General features: G+C 35.7%; 1 protein-coding gene across 2 annotated transcripts in view; it reads left to right on the top strand.

Moving 5' to 3' along the window:
• Positions 1 to 18,870, top strand: part of DENND1B (DENN domain containing 1B) — a 151,272-nt gene that overhangs the window by 110,300 nt on the left and 22,102 nt on the right. For both annotated transcript variants that reach the window (XM_071436022.1, XM_071436023.1), the window contains 5 exons: positions 7,018 to 7,119; positions 10,890 to 10,980; positions 14,935 to 14,975; positions 15,828 to 15,896; positions 18,057 to 18,113. In XM_071436022.1, coding sequence (XP_071292123.1) covers positions 7,018 to 7,119; positions 10,890 to 10,980; positions 14,935 to 14,975; positions 15,828 to 15,896; positions 18,057 to 18,113 — 360 coding nt within the window. The remainder of the gene's footprint in view (positions 1 to 7,017; positions 7,120 to 10,889; positions 10,981 to 14,934; positions 14,976 to 15,827; positions 15,897 to 18,056; positions 18,114 to 18,870) is intronic.

The raw sequence follows: 18,870 nt of genomic DNA, 5'->3' as shown, positions 1-18,870 counted from the left end.
TAATTCCAGAAGAGGGCTTTACTGGGGGGATCTTTAAAATAGAGTTTGGCCCTTGGGTTTTCCTTCTCCCCAAGTGGTTCTCTTCCAGGCAGTCTTTTGTGCCGTGGGCATTTTGCAGAGCAGCTGCAAAGCTGTGTCTCTGAGAGCCACTGTTGTGAGAGGGCAGGTAACCTGTGCAGACATGCAGTCATGTACAGCTTTAGTTCATGTGTTGGTGTTTAGCAGCTCTCTTACAATATGGAAATCCCATTTGCATTTCATACAGAAAGGGCTGCACCTGTTTTAGAAATCACTGGATTTCAACACACTGCTTGTTTCAGTAAAACAAATCATTTCAACAACACAGATAGTTATTTTTTCCATTCTGCCATCACCTGAATGTAGTTCTCTCCTTAGTCTTAAGGTGAGGACACTAGTCCATGCCAACTCATGGCAGCTTGCAGTAAGAGCTGTTCAGTCAAAAAGTGTCTTTTGGACACTTAGGATATGTGCAAACAGAAGGATGTCAGTCTGCTTATGTCCTTAGCTCTAGTCTGACCAGAAATAAGCTTCTGTCAGTCCTTTGTTTTGGTAAATGTGGAACTGAGAGTGCAAGTTTTTTAGCAACCTGGTTAGCATCTCTTTTGAAGTGAGCTCTCCTTTTAACTGATTCCCATTTTATTTCAGTTTAGCTGTTGGCATATCTGAGATCTACATTTGCACTGTATTGGAAATAGTGCACTGTGCATCATTTCAGCTGGCAAACATTTGTCAAAATGACCTTTGAAGTCTTTCTTTCTGCATTATTTTCTTTTGCAGATTTATCTGGGTTTGGCTCCACTGATTGCATATAAGAAAGATATTTATGAAACCATTGTGGCCTGATTTTTTTTTTCTTAAAGACAAGTTATTTCAAAATATCTTAGCAGGCAGAAGTCTGCTGGCAAATACTAGCATATCTTGGATTGATATCAAGTTGTTCAAAGACAAAGCATATTTAAAAATAAATAAAGCCCCCTTGTAACTGTTATTTTGAGCAGCATTCACATAATCTTAACTAATTCAGTACTTCACAGTATTTTTGTGAAAGAAAAGTTTAATTCACTCTGGATTAGTAGAAATTAAGAAGATTTCGTATGATTAATCAGCTCATTCTGAATTTGCCTTTTCCATTGTGAATTGGAAAGCTGAAAAAAATCAAATCACATTTGGCTGTATTAGGAATATTTGTCAAGGGTGTCAAATCTTGATAACTGCTATTGCAAAGAAAATATTTCCCTTTGTTTTGGAATCTGTGGTGCCAGGTCTAATAAGGTAATTTAAACCACAGCTACAGACTGAATTTACATTCTTTCAGGAACTCAAGTAGTATTTATGTAGAAAGTTTGTAGGGATAACACTTAAATAAAAATATTTTCCATATATATTTGAAATACTTTTGCTATAAATAAACTTATATTTTCAAAATCAAGATCTGAGGTGTTTTGGAGTACATTTCTGAGGATCACAAACCTCCTGGTGAAAAATAAAATAATGTATTTGGACAGTTATCAATTGCTTGAAAGTTGAAAAACATGTCTAAGTGAACTATTTTCCTTGCAACAGTGTGTCCTGTATGATTTCAACTTGAAACATGAAACAACTGTCATTAATATTCACTTTGAGTAAAGAACAGCTTTAATAGTGTCTGTACTCATCCAACACTTCACTCCAAACGCTGTTCATCACACTGAACACTCATTCTGTGCAACTGTTTGTTTGCAGCACAGGACAGATTCTCCCCGGTATAGCAATATGTCTTGGACAAACGTCTAGCAATTATTGAAAAAAATGATTGGTGAAAGGCAAAATGGGAATCTTCAGGGGTCTTGCAGAGAGTTCGTGGGCCTCCAAAGGACCATATGGAAAATCTGACTACTCCAATACAGACAGGAAATATGACATGTAATAGGGAAAGTTTATAATAATTTTTTGTGCATATTAAATGATAATGAAACACTTAATCCAGTAAAAGAAAAGAAGAAATAGCTGGTTTTTCTGATTTAATCATTACTAAATTAACCTGTCACATTGATATAACTGTTAAGAGTACTTTTTAATATGCTACACTTTATATTAGCAAATATTGTGTAATAGGAGTGGATCTGTAGAGCAAAGCAGCCCAGCTAGTGCTAAGGACCTGACATTCACCCAGTGTGCATTTCTGCCTTCACTGGGGTTCTGGTTCTAGTCTGGTGTTGAATGCTGAATACCCATGACTAGCTGGAACTCTGCTTTAGTTTAATCCAGAAGGAATCCATCTCACACATGGTTTGTGGGGATGATTGAAAAAATTTCTTCAGTGTCATTTGGTAAATGACCTAAAAATAATCCAGAAAAAAAGTATTATCAATGGAATGGTGAATTATAATAGTTTTGTATATGGTCTCCTTCACATAAAGGACTGCAATCCATTTTGAGACATTGTTTACTTTGAGTGCTCACAACTTGGCCTTGAACCTTGTGTTGCTCCTAATTTCTTTGAGTAGTCCAGCTTTTGGGGATTTCTCCTGGATAATGCTGCATGTTCCATGTTTCAGAATTGAGGGCATAGGTGGGACATAGACACAAATAGGGCAGTTGTGAAGTTTGTGTCATTTTGGTATCAGGGTTGTGTGATGTTGTGTTTTTCCCAGCTATTTTACTTTACACGTTCTTCCTGCATGTCCATGGGCAGATGAAGGCAAAAGCTAGTTAATCATATGCAATATGATCAGTTAATAGAATAATATGTGACATAAAGAATTCTTTAAAAGAATTCTATTGTCTGTCCCAGTCTATGTCTGGAGAGGGAGTGGTAGATAAGAGAACAGAGGAGGAGTAGAAAAAGATTGAATATAACAATATTTGAATGATAGAGAATAATTTCCCTTCTTTTGGGGATAAAGGCCTTGAAGCTCTGGATGTTAAAAGAAATAAACCCAGAACAGCTTGGTTTCAAGTTGTGATGGCTGTAACATCACTCATCAGAAATGAAATGAAGACCAAAGGCTGCTGGCTTGCTCTGGAATGCTCAGCAGTAGGAGTTCAGGGGGGGAATAGGATAACCAGGATTACCTTCATGGTGAAGATGGCACAGCCTGTCAGACCTCTCTTTAATTGATTGTTAACTGGATGCTTTGGGCCAGTACTGACAAGCAGTGACTTCAGCTGTCCAACAGATGTTGTATTCAATTACAATGAATCAGAATAATACAAGAAAATAAATAAAATTTATATTGGAAAAAAAATTGAGATTCAGAATGCACTTGAATTATTTGAGGGTGAGGAGATAGTAAATGATTATAATTGAGTTTCAAAATTGCAGATATCTCTTGCAATGGGGGATTGACTTGTTTACCTTTCCCCCAAGAGTTAGGTAGAAAAAGTACAGCAGCATACAGTAATGAAATGGCAGAACATCATTGATGTTTAAATCCAGAACCACCCTTTGTAATACCTGTTTGACTATTTATTTGATTTCTATAAGAATTCTATTTTACATGCTGAAAACCATAATTTTTTTTTTGTGTCAAGGACTGTTATTGGTCCTTTTTTGAATGTAGATACTGTGCTAATAGGAGTTGGTTTTAGGTATAGTTTAACTATACCTAAAATAAGAAATATCAGTGTATCTGAATCTTGTTGGGTTTTTTGGCTGATTGCAAGAAATTTACAAATTTTGGAAAATTTTGTTTGTAATGGTACCTTCCTGAGAAGAATCACAGCACATGCTCAGTTACCCCTCGGCCATTATGTCTGAATGTTCTGACAGAAATTTTTAAGAAGAGGAATTTTAATATCAAAATGAAATTATATTAATTGTTGCTGTAGAATTAATAGTTGGGATGAGTCATGCTAGAGTGAGGCAATGTTTTCTGCGATAAAAAAGTATTTTTACTTCTTCAAGTTAAATACCACTAGATTTAGAAAGCACAAACACACCTTCTAATCTAGGGGTTTTCATTCCTTTAAAATGATCACACTGGTTTAGCTCAGTTTTCATGTTCCATTGAGGTCTGTATAAATAGCTTGCTTAAAATGTGAATGTAGCTTAGACTCAGAAATTCCTGCTGTGTGTGGCAAGCTATGAAAGGGGAAGAAAATTCTATAGCAACTGTTGTTAGAAGGACAGATATCATGTTTGGGCATAGATTGTTTGGTGTGAGTATTAGCTGTCTACTTTTCAGTACAGAATCCCCACTGGGCTTAGATCGAACTTGTTTTGAAAGTACATTGTAGATCAATACATCAGGGGCCAGCTGATGGCTGAGCAGTTAAATATCAGTGCAGCATTCCTCCAAAACTCTCTTTCTAAAGGTAGTCAGCTGTATTTGCTGAAACAGGAATGGTACAAGCTTTATGTATGAAAACATTGAGAGCTGCTTTTGTTTATAGTAATTCAATAATTCACTTGTTAAATAGCACTTCAAAAGACTTTGTGTTTGCAGTAACAATCTTGAAGATTTGGAAAACAATTTTGTTGGTGAGAACCTTGAACAAATAAAAGAGCTAGGAGTTAATTGTGTTATTTAATGCAATTTCATTAAAGTTACCACAGATACCCTGAGAAACCTTCCATGTGGAATTTCTGCAGGTTTCAACAGATTTTCTCATTTTCATGTGCTGAACAGGTAGGAGCTTTAAACCTACTCAAATTTTTAAATCAGTCTCACAGTCAGCACGTTGAAATAATATGTATGACATTTGGATGTGAACTCCTTATAGAATTAAATGAATTTTCAACAAAGAAATAGCTTTGGTTGTTCTGTGTCTGAGCTGTACTGATAAGGGAACAGATGCACCAGTGCATGCATTCTTACTAGGTATCTGAAACATTCAGTGACTAAAGGAAAGTATTTGGGAAAATATTACAGCCATGCACTAAAAAGGAGTGTTGAACTATCGTTTCCTGGTGTTCTCTTAGAAGGCTCCACCACAAGTAGTGCCATCAGGAGAACTGGCTGGCTGCTCTCTCTTCCCTGGCTGGTGTGAAAGGGCAGAGCCAGCATGCCTGTTTTCTCTCCTGTAGGGAGATAACCTCTCCTTTTTCATCTATCCCAGGAGAACTGGGAGACTGGCACAGGGAAGCATAGCTTAGTTTTTATTTTATTAAATAGTTTATTTTGAAAATATTTTCTCTCTTTATACCTTAATTTAATGCGTGTCATGAGCCATCATCTAGTCAGAGCTGCACTCCTATAAAGCCTCTGTATTTCCAGAAGTGCTTCCTTTGTGTAACAACATCAAATAATTAAATAAATATGATATATGTGTGTGTGCGTGTGTATGTATATATAGGGAGTTCTTTTAATTTGCTGCCCTGAAATTACTTGGAAGAGCAACAGAACTGAGAAGAGAGTCTGCCCTCAGGAGCACTGTGTCTTATACCACCATGTGACTGTTCCATTTGTTTTGATGCACTTTGATTTGCTAAGTAGCTTGGGGTCATCTTCTTAAGACAAGAGTCTTTAGGAGCTCAAGAATAAATATCTAATGCAAAGTGGGTCAGGAAGGCAGTGCCATTTAAAGTACTGCGAATATTTCAGGCTGTTTGGCAGATCCAGCATGCCCTGCATGTGTACAATGTTCATCAGCTATTTTGGGATGAGTTGGGGGAATAACTTGAATGCTTCTGGAGATTTGATGAACACAGTGCTGTGTATTGTACTGAGCTGGGTTTGTGTTTCAGAGCACTCAGCTACCCTGGGACAGGGCAGTGATTGTGCAAATCTAAGACTCAAGTTCTTCCAGTGAGAGAACTTTTTTAAAATCAGAGCTTCCATAAAGAAGTAAGGATGCAAGACTTGTTGTTGTACTTAAATAGTTTGCTGAGTTGAAAAGAAAAGAAAGATTTGGGAAAAGGGAAGTTTTTGATAGTATGAGAATAGATTTTAAAATTACATCACAGTGGTTTTATTGCAGCATTGCCTTAGGTCACACTTGAGCCATTTAAAAACAAGGTCTAAGGAACAGTTGAAAATTATTTACAGCTGCTCCAGAAAACTCAGCTAAGTCTCCTGGAGAAAGTGCTTGGTGACACTCTGGAAGGAGCTCCCTGCAGTCAGCTGGAATGATGGGCAAATGCAGAAGTGCCATGTGCCATTGGAGCTAAACAGGGCTAGGAGTACAAAGCTGGGGTGCTCATGGCCGTTAAATTTGTCTTTAAAGTGGCTGGAGCTGTTGTGAAGATCATTGTAGCAGCTGCCTTTCTTGAGTGGCTGAGGTATCTTTTATTCTCTTGTGGGACTGCACTGGAGATGTAGCTTCTGGATAGTAAAATTTCAAATGGTAGATTTGGGTGGGGCACTCTGTGGCATTCCAAGTTTTGTGTCTTTGAGATCTTTGATAATTGTTGCTAGCCTGGTAATCATTTTGGTTTTGTAAACTTGGGTGAGAGGCCTTTCAGCTTTACAGTGAAATCTGATTGTGTACCTTCACTGCCACACAAACTTCATAACTACTTGTCCAGTTGTGCCAGATAGCTTCTATCACAAAGTATGGACAAGAATAACAAAACTGGAGAAATGCTCCTCAGTGGAGGAGCATCCAGTGGTCTGTGCACACTGAAGAAAGCAAATTTTAAATGAAATTAGGGAATAACAGAGGGAAGAATTTGATTGTTTATGAAGATTCTCAATAACATCTCTTTCTTTCAATGAGTGTTGTTTTCATTTTTTTGCAACAAGGTCTGACTTTTCAATGAATACTTGTTTATCTTCTTTCATCATCCAAGGGTTCTGCACTTTTCCCATGTGGGAGAATATGTTTTATTGTTTAAGTGTTAATGTTCAGACCTTTTTCATTACCATGTTTCAGTTTGTAGCCTTTGTTTTGTGTAAAAATAAAATAGATGTGTGTTTCAATAATTTCCTGTTAAATCAGCAATGTATTTATCAATCTTCTCATGTCTTGGTAGAATAAATATATAATTAATTTGATGCAGACACATATTTTTGGACTGAATTACAGTATATATGTACACTCACCATCCTAACTTTTCCTGTTTGGTTTTTTTAGGGAGAGCCTATAACTTTTTGTGAGAATAGTTTTGTGAAGCATCGTTCCAGTACAACGAAGCAGTTCCTGGAAACAGCTGTTAATCTTCAACTGTTTAAACAGGTATAAAGAGTGTAAATGGCCCATATTTAAGGATTTTCTCTTAAAACAGATCTGTGTTAAAATACATTTTCCTTTCTGTCAGCCTACAAAAGTCTGGGCTGAAATCTAAATACAAGTACTTTGGGTACAGTCATCCCAGATTTGTTGTATTTTTATGTCTGCAGTTATAGTTCAAAGGAGTGGTGGTGAAACTGAACAAAAAAATAACCCCAGGGTGCAGAGCCAGTGCAGCATCTCTTCAGAGCCAGTCAGCAACCCAACTAAACAAGAAAAATCAGGAATCTCCCAGCTTGATGGTTGAACTTCGTTTTCAGCTCTCTTGGTTCATGCCCAAAGAGCCTGAACAGCAGAGTGCTTAACTTAAATTGGAATTCACTGGTCTTTATTTAAAAACTGGATTCACCCTGCAACTGCAGTTTTGTTGGCTGGGCTTTTTGAAATATGCACACAGAGAATGTCACAAACCTGAGCTATAGGGTGGCCTGAACAGTATTCTAACTGATCTCTTAAAGCAGAATTTGAATTAATAGAGGACAAATTGTTGAATATCTGGGCACAGCTCAGTTTGATTACAGTCTTTGAAATGGATTTTGTTCTTTGATTTTATTCTGTAACTCTTCTCTCTTTTCATCAGTTGACCCCATTGCATGAAAAAGGTGTTAAACTTATCATTGGACTTTTATGAAAATCAAGGAAAATGTGAATGAAATCAGAAGATTCATGAAAATATATATTTGCCTGCAAATGCCTGGAATAATTGATACACAAGAGTTCATGTTTAAATAATCAGGGGGACTTCTTTGAAGATAAACAACCATGATAGATTAGGGAAGTCTATTATATGTAGAATCTTCTAATTTTTAAAAAGCATTTGGTATTAATCAGAGGTTAGTGTCTATTGTAAAGATTTGGCTGAGGATGGTATTTTATACAAGCCCCCTGAAAATGTGATCACAAAGTGGGGCTCCTTCAATTTTACTGTCGTTGTATAAAATAAGCAATAAGAAATCTGAAACCTTTTGAAGTCTGGTTGATTGGATTGAAATGGGAAGAAGTAACTGATTGAAGTGTGGTTTACTCTGTGCAATAAGGTAGCATGAAATTTTCTTAATAAAAAGCTGCTTACAAGCAATGTTTCTAAAACATTATCACACTGGCAGTACTGAAACAACCTTCAGCTACCATGAATGGGCTGGCTCTGTACTTACCCATTACACTTTCATGTGTTCAAATAAACAGAATCAGTTTACAATTTGTTTATAGCTTGTTTTAATTTTATTTCAATTGAAGGAAATAATAGAGGATTAGGAAATAGTAACAATTTTGATGATGTGTGTGGTTTAATAGTAGTAGTAGGTTTTTTTTATTCCTTTGGTTCTTGTTGCAAAGGTTACTCCTACTTATTCAGTTAATCCTCAGCCCAGCTGCATCTTCTCCAGTTTTTCCCACTCACAAATGAGCTGTTTTCAAAGTTGTTTGTATTCAAAGAGACCAAACTGTATTTTACTCTGCTCTGAAAGTCTTTTAATAGAAAATAGTTCTTAAGGGCAGCCTTAAACCTAGACCAAGCAGAAAATTGGTACTTTAAATACACCCGTTTTGCCATAATTGACAAGTGAGCTTTATTTGTGCTGTTCTATGAAATCCCTCCTTTGTCCTTTAATTTGGGTATCATGGAAGGTAACTAACCTTTGTTTCAAGCTGCAAACATAAGTAATTAATATTATATCTAATGCGTCAAATAGTTCTCATGAGTGTCCAGGGAAAATATGAATTCATTCTTAGAACTAGCCTGAAGCCTAATGCCAGACTATCTCCTTAAATAGTGTACTTGTATCAGCAAGGTAATCTGCAATGTTTGTTGGGATTTTCTTTCCTAACATGTTAGAAAGTGTTACTTAGAAAAATAATTAATGAATGCAGAAATCAGAAGCCTTTGAAAATTGTTAGTAATTCAAATTTCATTTCCCATCTCTATGACCTGAGCTCTTTTGTGAGATATGTGCTGTTATTTTGTGGAAATCACATTTATGATGTTTTCTTTGCTTCTAAAAACCTTTTGGTTTTAAAGTTGATAAAATTACTTGGATATTCTGAATATATGTGGTCTCTCTTTTGGTTTTAGAACTCAAAATCAGTTGAGGATAATGTCTTTAGTCACCTTAAAATCCAAGGGTAACAAAATTGCTAGTTTTTCATTGAAAGAGGTAGTCATCCAAGGGTTCTTTGGATCTCAAAGTGAATATATTTCTTGGAAGAGCAGGCCCTGATTTTTCAATCTGTAGGTTTGAAGGGTGTGGGTTTGAAAAATGGAAAGAGAAAACCCATAAATTCTATGTGTAATTCCACATGCTATTCTTTTCATGTAGCAGTTTAAGTGCAACCATTAACAGTAAATTACTCAAAAGTACCAACTACTACTACTACCACCACTACTAACACTTATCATTTCTTTTAAATAATGTCTCCAGTATCTTTTTGCTAACAGTTCTCTTTGTCAGTATTTACATTAAATACTCAATTGGTGTGACCCTCTCATATTCAGTCAATGTCTCAGCCTTCTGTTGATAGGATTTTAGCAGATGATGAGTATGTTCATAAATCTTATGCTAGTTTATAGTATGGAATGAATTCATAACTTTCCCCAAAGAGATAATGTGGTACAGTTCAAAGGAAAGGATGGGAGTGGAGGTTGCTGGTTTTGGGGGGCTTTTTTCACAGCAGTAGCTAAAGGTGCTCTTATCTCATTTTCTTACTGTGAAATAATCCAGGGATCCCACAGTGGTCTGACCATGAACCAGCCTATTTGGAAAAAGGCCAGCTTGGAGTAAAATGAAAAAAATAAGAAGGAATTTAGACAAGGAAGAGAGAAATATCTTCATGCTTACCTTATTCTTGCTTCTGGAATTTCTGTACTCTGAGAAAGTTGTTTTTTCATGTCACTAGTCTGTTCATTGGCAAGCATCAGATTGTCACTGACACTGTTTGGATAATCAGTCGTAAAAATGATACAGCCAAATAATTAATTCTGGTTCATTCCTATGTACTGTTTAGTACCAGTGAATAACTCATAATTCTTGCTAGAAGATGTAGTGTATAATTGGAAAATTGCTTTCTCACTTTATCTGTCAGACTTGAGTTAGCCTTTCCAAAACAAAAAGGGAGGGCTTGAAAGAATTTTAAATCTATAGGAATGTGCTTGTTCTACTTCCTTGAAGCCTGGTAATTCTTGAAAAGAATGTATTCATCCCTTCTGAGTGGTTTAATCATTAATTTTCTAATTTTGACTTTTTCTGACACATTTGGATCATTTCATCTATGTATGTGCACTTATTTGTAGCTGCAAATTCATGTGGTCTTGCAGCTGAAACGTCTACATGAGGATAGCTGTTGGAATATGCATCTGTAGATGCACCTAAATAAGGGTTAGTGCTTAAAAACACCCATGATTTCACAGCAGGACCAGGGAATGGCTTGGTGACCTTTATATGATTATGATAAAAAACCCAGAGTTACTATTAAGTAAGGAAATAAATTCTTTTCTTGCCATTAGAAAAATAAAGAAAATATTAATAACTTTCCAGATCTTTACACCTGCTCCTGTGTAAAGATGTGAAGTCCATCAGAGAGCAGGGTATTATCCTTAAGACATATATGGTGTTGAACATACAGATTGCATTATAATGGACACATTTAAAACTCTAACACTGTGAAGCAAGAGAAGAGACAACAAAGTGTAATGTATGTGACCCTTTTTTTTCCACCTCCAGTTTATTGATGGTCGGCTATCAAAATTAAATGCAGGAAGAGGATTCTCTGATGTTTTTGAAGAAGAAATCACAGCAGGAGGCTTTTGTGGAGGTACAGAATTAATTTGGGAGTACTCATTGGCAGTTCTTTGGGAACTGTTTGACATGATGTCCTCATGATGTTTTGTAAGTCTTAGATGTCATTGATCTTTTTACTGTTGTATTGTTCCCCCTCATTCTTGGAAAGGTTTTAGCCTTTAACAAATCACTGCTGAGATACACATTATTATGTATCTACTTACACCAGTGCATTAAATATGTGATATTAGATATGTGTGTAATATTAGGTATGTGTGTTTAATACTGTAAAGTAATATTTATACTTCAGTATACGATGAGATATCACTATAGTTTTACATTTTTAACTGTGTATTTACAAATATGATGCATTCAGTGTAAACTGAATTTTCAAAATAATTTTGACATTTGTACTGCTTAACTTCTAGATAATTATGTTTTCCATAAATGCTTCATTTTCTTTTCATATCTGCTTATACCTGCAGTGTAGAAATGACAGTGATGTCCTGAATGTTAAGGGAAATCTTCTTTCTACGATGAATGTGTAACTCTAAAAAAAGTGGAAGTTTTTTTTACTTTTATATATGATCTGAGAAGGGACATGGAAATTTATCTTCTTTGTAAACAAAAATGTAATTCCTCGTGTTTGCCTCAGTTGTGTTCACTGACAATTGTTACAACACTTTTCACATCAGCTAACCCATGTGGAGGAGTGCATCCTGAATGCAGTGCTGATTTTTACAGGATTATGGAATGGTTTCCTGTTAAACATTTAGGACAGGTGTATTGTTATATTACATATTGTCATGTTTTAAACCCAGCACCACACAGCTGCTCACTCTACTGCTGCCAAAACCAGCCCAGGTGTAAGAGATGGTATCAAAAGATGGGATCAATATATGCATGACTGTACAAATACTATTTTATGGTCAACCTTGAAAGTTGTGGAGAAGCTTCCTCAGTAGATGGAGGTTATGTGATTTGAGCAACTCCACTGAGGTGCAAATGGCAGCTTTGGATGGACTTCCTTTGCAAGACTGTCCTTGAATGGGACACATTGAGGGGAGGATTTGGCCCCACAGAGAAACTATCAAGTGCTGCAGAGCCATCTGCACCTCATAAAAAAATAACTTTTTTATTCTCAAAGTGCATAATTTCTTTTGTTCAAGATTTTCACTGCCTTCTTCTGCCTTCTGTGTCTTGTGCTAGGATCTAGCACATAATTTGAGGTTTTGTTCCTTGATCAAATTGTGGTTAGTTTTACAGAGATTTACTTCTTCCCTGCCATTTTAGGGTAAGTTATGCCACCCTGCAAGCAGATTTGAGACTTTGAGCATCCATTATTCAGATAAGTGATGTCAGTATTCAGAGCTCGTTTGCTGACTGCAGTTAGGGGTCAGAGGCTGCAATAAAACTGCAGTGGAAGTTAGATAAAGCTTGTTTCTTGGCTGTGCTCTGGCAGGCTGTGAACTGTGTCTCACCTGGCTCTGTTCAGGAGGGACCGCTCAGCTCTGCTGGCGGCGCTGGGCTGCCTTGCACTGCCCGTGTGCTTTTCAAGTCAGACAAGCTGATAGTGCCAGGCTGTGGACAAATTGCTTAGGGCACATACTCAGTATTTACATAACTGCTGTCTCATTATTGTTATGAAGTGCAGGGCTAACAATATGTGTGCAATTGAAGGTGACATTTTGTGACGCTAATGGGGTAGAACTATGATCTCTTTGCAAACTTAACTCCTGTCAGCTTCAGCAGGAAGCCCAGGGTTTGAAAAAAACAGGTGAAACCCAGATTTCAGAAAAGTCACAGAAAGTTACTGTTAGCTCCAAGCTGTTAAAAGGACAGGTGAACACATTCTTAGTGTAGACAGTATAATTTAAAAACTACTGAATCAAATTCAAATAGAAAGTGTTTCTTTAAGTAATCTCTTTCTAAATTTGCATTTGTCCACATATGCAAGTTTAACTAAACCAGAAAATTGAAGAATTAATCTTAAATTTCTTTTTTTTTTATGATTTTCCTTAAACAAACAATGAAAAAAGTGATCAAAACTTATTTCTGTATCTGCATCTGAAAATAAACTTGTGAGGCATCTTCATTACAGTTGCATTTTTATAATTGAAATTTTATTTTCTCTTATTTTTTTTTCTATAGAAGTATAGTTCTCAAGAGCTTTTCAATACAAGAATATAGTGATGGATTGATTTAACACTCAGTTTTCTTGTAGAATATGTTAATTAATTTTTAATTACATTAATTTTACCACAGCAGCCTTTTTTTTCTTTATTGGTCTAATATCATTGGTGCTAATAGAAGGAAAACTGAAAAAAAACCCCAATATTTCAAACTCCCTTGTAATGGTAATTTGTTTTAAGGATTCAGACTTTTTTTGCTAGGGTTTCAGGAGGTTCAGCTCTAGCTGAGGGAATGCAATGTTACCATGGTTGTCTGTAGATAAGTATCTGTTTTCTGATTATCATCCCTGAAGAGTCACTACATGACTAGATGAACATTAAACTTGCTCATTTGCTCTGATCCCATTTATTGTTTCTATTAATTGTTTAAGTCAGGTTGTGACAGAGAAAGCTCAGCTGTAGAAAGTGTTAAGGACACCTCAAGACAGGTGATACATGAACATTGTTGACAAGAATTGAAGCAATGAAATACCATGTTAAAGAAAGCATTTATGGTTCATGCAATATCCTTAACACCCCAGCAGTGGTTAGATTTCACCTTGTACACGTAATTTATGTGCTTCCTTCCCTGACAATTCTAGGGAGCCACATCAAAGAAGTGAGAAATGAGTTGTTTCTGCTTTAGGTTGCTCTTTGCCATTCTGAATGGAATCAAAATGATCATGAGGGTCCCTACTCTCTAAGCAAGCACTGCTTCCACTTGTGCCATCATTCCTGAGAGTCTGGCTGTCTCAAAATTGCTTGTAAAAATTGAGTGGAATGGGTTCAAGTACCCATTATGAGCCTAAAGAGTTCATATTTCTTCACCTCATCTTGAAAACTGGGACTACTGTTTCCAATGATCCAGTTAGTTCTCAGAAATGTTCTAGGAGTGTGTTTGGCTTTCATTAGCCATTGGAATAATTCTAGCCACACCTTAGTTAGTGGAATATTGGAACACTTGAGGAGTTTTGCAAGCTGTTAAAAGTCTGTAAGGTTACATCAGTATGGTCCTTTCAACGTGGTCAAACTCTGTTTGAAGCTGGAGTGTTCTTTTCAAAGTGAATGTTGTGTATGGGGTCAGTAGCAGCTCTCAGTACCGGAGTATTCCAGTGACTGGTATACTCTAAAAGTTTCTCAGGGATCATGGACCTAATCTTGTTGTTCAGCTGATGCACCTTTGGGAAGTAGCATTGACTTCTTCATCAAGTAGAATTTAACGTGCTCCTTTGTGGCAAGTTTAGTCCTCAGTGGTCCCACAGAACTCAGTAACTCTCACCTGCCTTTAGGGGTTTTCCTTTCTGAAAGAAAGTAGATACAGTTAATAATTTAAAAGGATTTTTTTCTGCACAGGAATTTACAGTTGTTAGACTTTTCTCATGTTCCTACTTTGGTATGGTACCTTCTGGAGTCCATGTCATTGTTGTGTTTGAAAGTTTGCCCAGAGGGATCATTATGCTTGAATGCAATTAATACATTATTCTTTACTTTGAGTTAGTGTTTTTCTTCTTATACTTCCTAAAAGCATGTTACATTATCATCGTTTTAATTTCACTTTTACCTTAATTGGAATAAAAAACTGTATGGTGAATACATAAGCTTTTACAAAGGAAACAGAAAACAAGCAATAAGAGATTCCTGAGTTTCTTTCTTAGTGTACACGCACTCTTATCTTTGCATTCCATGTCTATCTGGAAAGAATTAATTGAATAAGTAATCCTCTAAGTACATTTTTTTATTCTGATAATGGAGAGGGTTGCAACATTAAAAATGTTGAATATATGTTTGTTTGTGTTAATTTCACATTTCTCTTTCAGGAAATTCAAGATCTTATCAGCAGTGGATGCATACAGTGAAGGTATAAACTTGGTTAAATAATTATATAGAGTGAAGGTATAAACTTGGTTGAGTAATTATACTGGCCACCTTGTCCTTTAGGTCTCAGTCCTTTTCCCCTACTTCTGTGTAATGGTAAAAGTTTGTTCATTTGTGAGAAAGACATAAGTACATTCTGTAAGAAATACCAAGTCATAGTATTTGCAAAAATTGTTTGAGTTTTTTAATTGAAGAATTAAAAAAAAATTCCCATACACAAAACAAATGCCAAAATACATAAGATTTTTATGTCTGTATAGTCAAAGATTTCATTGCTTTCTGTATCATGCTGCATTCCATGGCTCTGAATTAGGTGTGACAATTTGATATGAAGCTTATCCCTTCTAGTAAATAGCAATTTTGTTAATATGGATTTGTGCAATTTGACTAGCAGAAGACCCTTGGTATAACCTTGTTATTCTGCAGCAGTAATAAAATACATTATTTTAGATTAAGAGAATTCTTGTTTGATTAAATGAGATAGTTCTTCCTGTCAGGTCAAAGTTTTTTTAGTTGCATAATAAATATGATAGGAACACATGAAAAATAGCCTAACTTCTGAATTGATTTTGAAGTGGTAACAGTGAATGAAGACTGAAAATCCATCATTCTGTTGGAGTGCCTTGATAAATGTGTCAGCTGTGGAATGACGTACTGTAACCCTTGTGTAGCTGCAGACAGCAGGCTGGGGAGGAAACACAGCTGTGCTTGCTCTTACCCATTTCAAAGGAGGGTTGTTACTTCTTCACAGCACACTGTTTATTTTTCCTTGCTGTTGTCTTAAGGTTTACCTTGTGTTAAAATGTTACTAAAATACATTTTTTGTGTATTTCAGAAAGGCGGTGCACTGATCAACACAGCAATGACCAAAGCCACTCCGGCTGTGAAAACAGCATATAAATTTGTAAGATCATCTATTTCAAATAAATAATAATCAAAATACTGCAATTTCTGACAACCTCGCATTCTCTCTGAATGCTGAAAAACCTAAGCATTTTATAAATAAATTGCAAAAAGGTACTTCAGCCTGTAGAAAGTGTTGAGCTTCATTTGTTTTCTCATATATAGGATTTAGAGTTGTTTCAGAGTCTTCTAGATAGCTTGTACATAAAAATAGACTTTATCAAAGCATCAGTGTGCTGGTTTTCTTTCAGTCCTCATACACACTGGAAGCTTATTAGAATATCATTTAGGTATTTGATACACAGCTGTAATTTCACTTTGGCAGTAAGTGCTGCACTATTGAGATGTGGTAAAGCATCAGTAATGTGTGCAGCAAATCATCTGCTCCTTTTTAAAAACGATAGTGGAATGCTCATGTTTAACTGGATTTAATGCTTACACTTTTCATCTTAAAAGATCTTGTTTTTCAAAGACTGCCTACCCTGTGATGCATGTGAGATTATTCTGTATTATGCAGAATGGTAAAACAGCATTAGAAAAAAATGAACTGAGAAGTGTTTTAAAGTTGCTTTTATAATGCAGAGGAAAAGATTTTTGGCTTCCTTTTTGCTTTTCCAAATGTTTCACTAGCTGGATGCATTATAAATAATCCTGAATAAATCAGTAAATCAATGTGTACTAGAGTATTTTAAGTAAAGTTTTCAAACAGAATTTTTAATTTTACATCACTTTAAAAACACAGCAGTCGTGGAAAGAAACAGGTAAATAAATTAAATATACTTCATATTCATGGACTCATTTATAATTTAAAAAATGGTTCATCTGCAGATTATTCTTCTTCATTTGCACTGTCTTAGACTGTGGTTCAGCCTTCAATTTTGATAATTATGCCCTTGATAGTAAAGGTTCTTCAAAGTGAACTTCTGTATATGCCAGGAAACTGCAGTAAACTTCTGAGGGTCTTTATGTATATGATATCTATTTTTCTACCCTATTTAATTTCTTACATTGTTGTCCTTTATGTAGCCTACTACCAGAGGACTGAAATATGCATTTCTTAATTGCCACATAACTGTTTGGGAGCTTTGAGTAATTTCATTGGTGCCATCCCTGAGAGTTAGAACAGAGCACTCCAAAATTCATCCAAATGCTGTGAGCAGGATCTGGAAAGTTTAAAGTGGCTTTCAGGTTAGCATCTGGTACATGGCACCCCATCGTGCTCTTACTGAGCTTATGGATGTATGATTTAAGGATCAAAAAGACTCTATGACCTCTTGATTCAAGATTTTTTTTTCTGAATTTCCATGTACAAAAAACTACAGGAAAATAGACGGCTTTTAGATATTTATGCTCTTGAATGTATTTTAAAACTCCTATTTTCAATACAACCTTGAAAACTTTTGTATTTTTTTCCCATTTGTTTTTAGAAAGACAACTTTTTTTCTGTTAGGGTTTTTGATGTTATACCCTCATATTTTATTTTGTTTCTTTCTCCCCCCTTCTCTCTCTCTCTCCCTCTGTCTCATTTTTTTTTAAGCCTAACAACATGGTATTCCATATTGATAATTCCTTTCTGTATTGAAGAATATTCTTGGCTGTTTTCTATGCAACAATGATTCTTGTCTGTCTCTTTTAATGCATACAGAATTCTCCCCTAAATAGCAGCACTGTGCTGTTCAGCAACACTGGGCAAAATCTCCATCTGCATATGAAATCACTTCATTTCTCTTAAGGTTGATGTTGCCCTGCAAGTTGCCAGACTGGAACACTGTAGCAGTCATCTTAACAATCTTCACATTTTTCAACATGCTTTATTGCTAAAATACCCTTTCAAATCAAAAGGAGCATTTCAAATAAAGGAGTTATATAGATGACCATTCTTAGCCTGTCCCTAGTAATAATGGAGAAATTTTGAGTATGTATGTTTTCCCAGCACTGGCATGGATGTACTGAAAAAAAAAATCCGTAAATTTTTGGAGAAAGCATGAATATAAAAAAATACAGTGGCAGTGTGTGTTTGAAATTTGTGATAAAGAATATTGCCCTTTTCTATATCACCAGGTGTTTAAAAAAAAGGCAAAATAAGTATGGCATCATAAGGCATGTTCTGTGACTATAGCTAGTGTCCTGCAGAGCAATTTAAGTCCTTTTATTTTTCCAGGCAAAAAACCAGGCGAGGCAAGGAATAAAAGAAGTGAAGAGTAAGTTAAAACACAAGGTATGTAGGACACTTTATTTACTTTCTTACACTGCTTCCTGTACAGTTTGAAGCTTATACTTTACAAATCACATGAGATTTGTGTTTTTAATGACTTTTGAAATATGCTTAGCCCTTTGTTCAACAATACATTTTTCATAACGAGCCCTCTGGCAACTATCTGTCATTCTATGCATCCACTGAATAATCTCTTTATTGTTTGCATATTTTATCATAGAACAACAGAGGTCTTCAAAGATACATTAAGAGGATGTATGTTTTCATAAAGTTGATTGCTTTGATATCACAATCAAAGCCTTTGCTTCAAGCTGAGAATTTGAGAAGGGAGAGTCTTGCAGTACACTGTATTTCAGGAGGTGCAGTTGTCCAGTTTTAGTTCCATAAGATACATGAACAATAGCAGTGTTTCAAAGTGAATGAATAGTTTCATTTTGCAAAAGCAACCTCACAAACTCAGAGTAGATGGTTTAGGCATTTTGCAGCTGCTTTTCCCATTTGGAATTTTGCTTCCATGTAAGGTTTTTCTGTGCAGAAAAGGAACCATTTTTTGGATACCTATCACGCTATTTTAAGAAAAATTTCAAAAACATTTGAACAATTCAACTTTTAAATGACCATGCTGGTAATCTGGCGTTTTGAAAAGTTAAATTTGATTTTCTTACTACAGATGGTATTTTCATGACAGTAATAGATTGTGGCAAGATAATTTTGAATGCATTCTGCATGCATAATATGGAGGGTATGTTTGCAGATAATG

Source organism: Agelaius tricolor, unplaced genomic scaffold, assembly GCF_023055355.1.
Source record: "Agelaius tricolor isolate 1412-34295 unplaced genomic scaffold, bAgeTri1.0.p SCAF_11, whole genome shotgun sequence".
NCBI classification, from domain to species: Eukaryota; Metazoa; Chordata; class Aves; order Passeriformes; family Icteridae; genus Agelaius; species Agelaius tricolor.
Note: the sequence above shows the minus strand (reverse complement) of the source record. Positions and strands in the feature narration are given on the sequence as shown.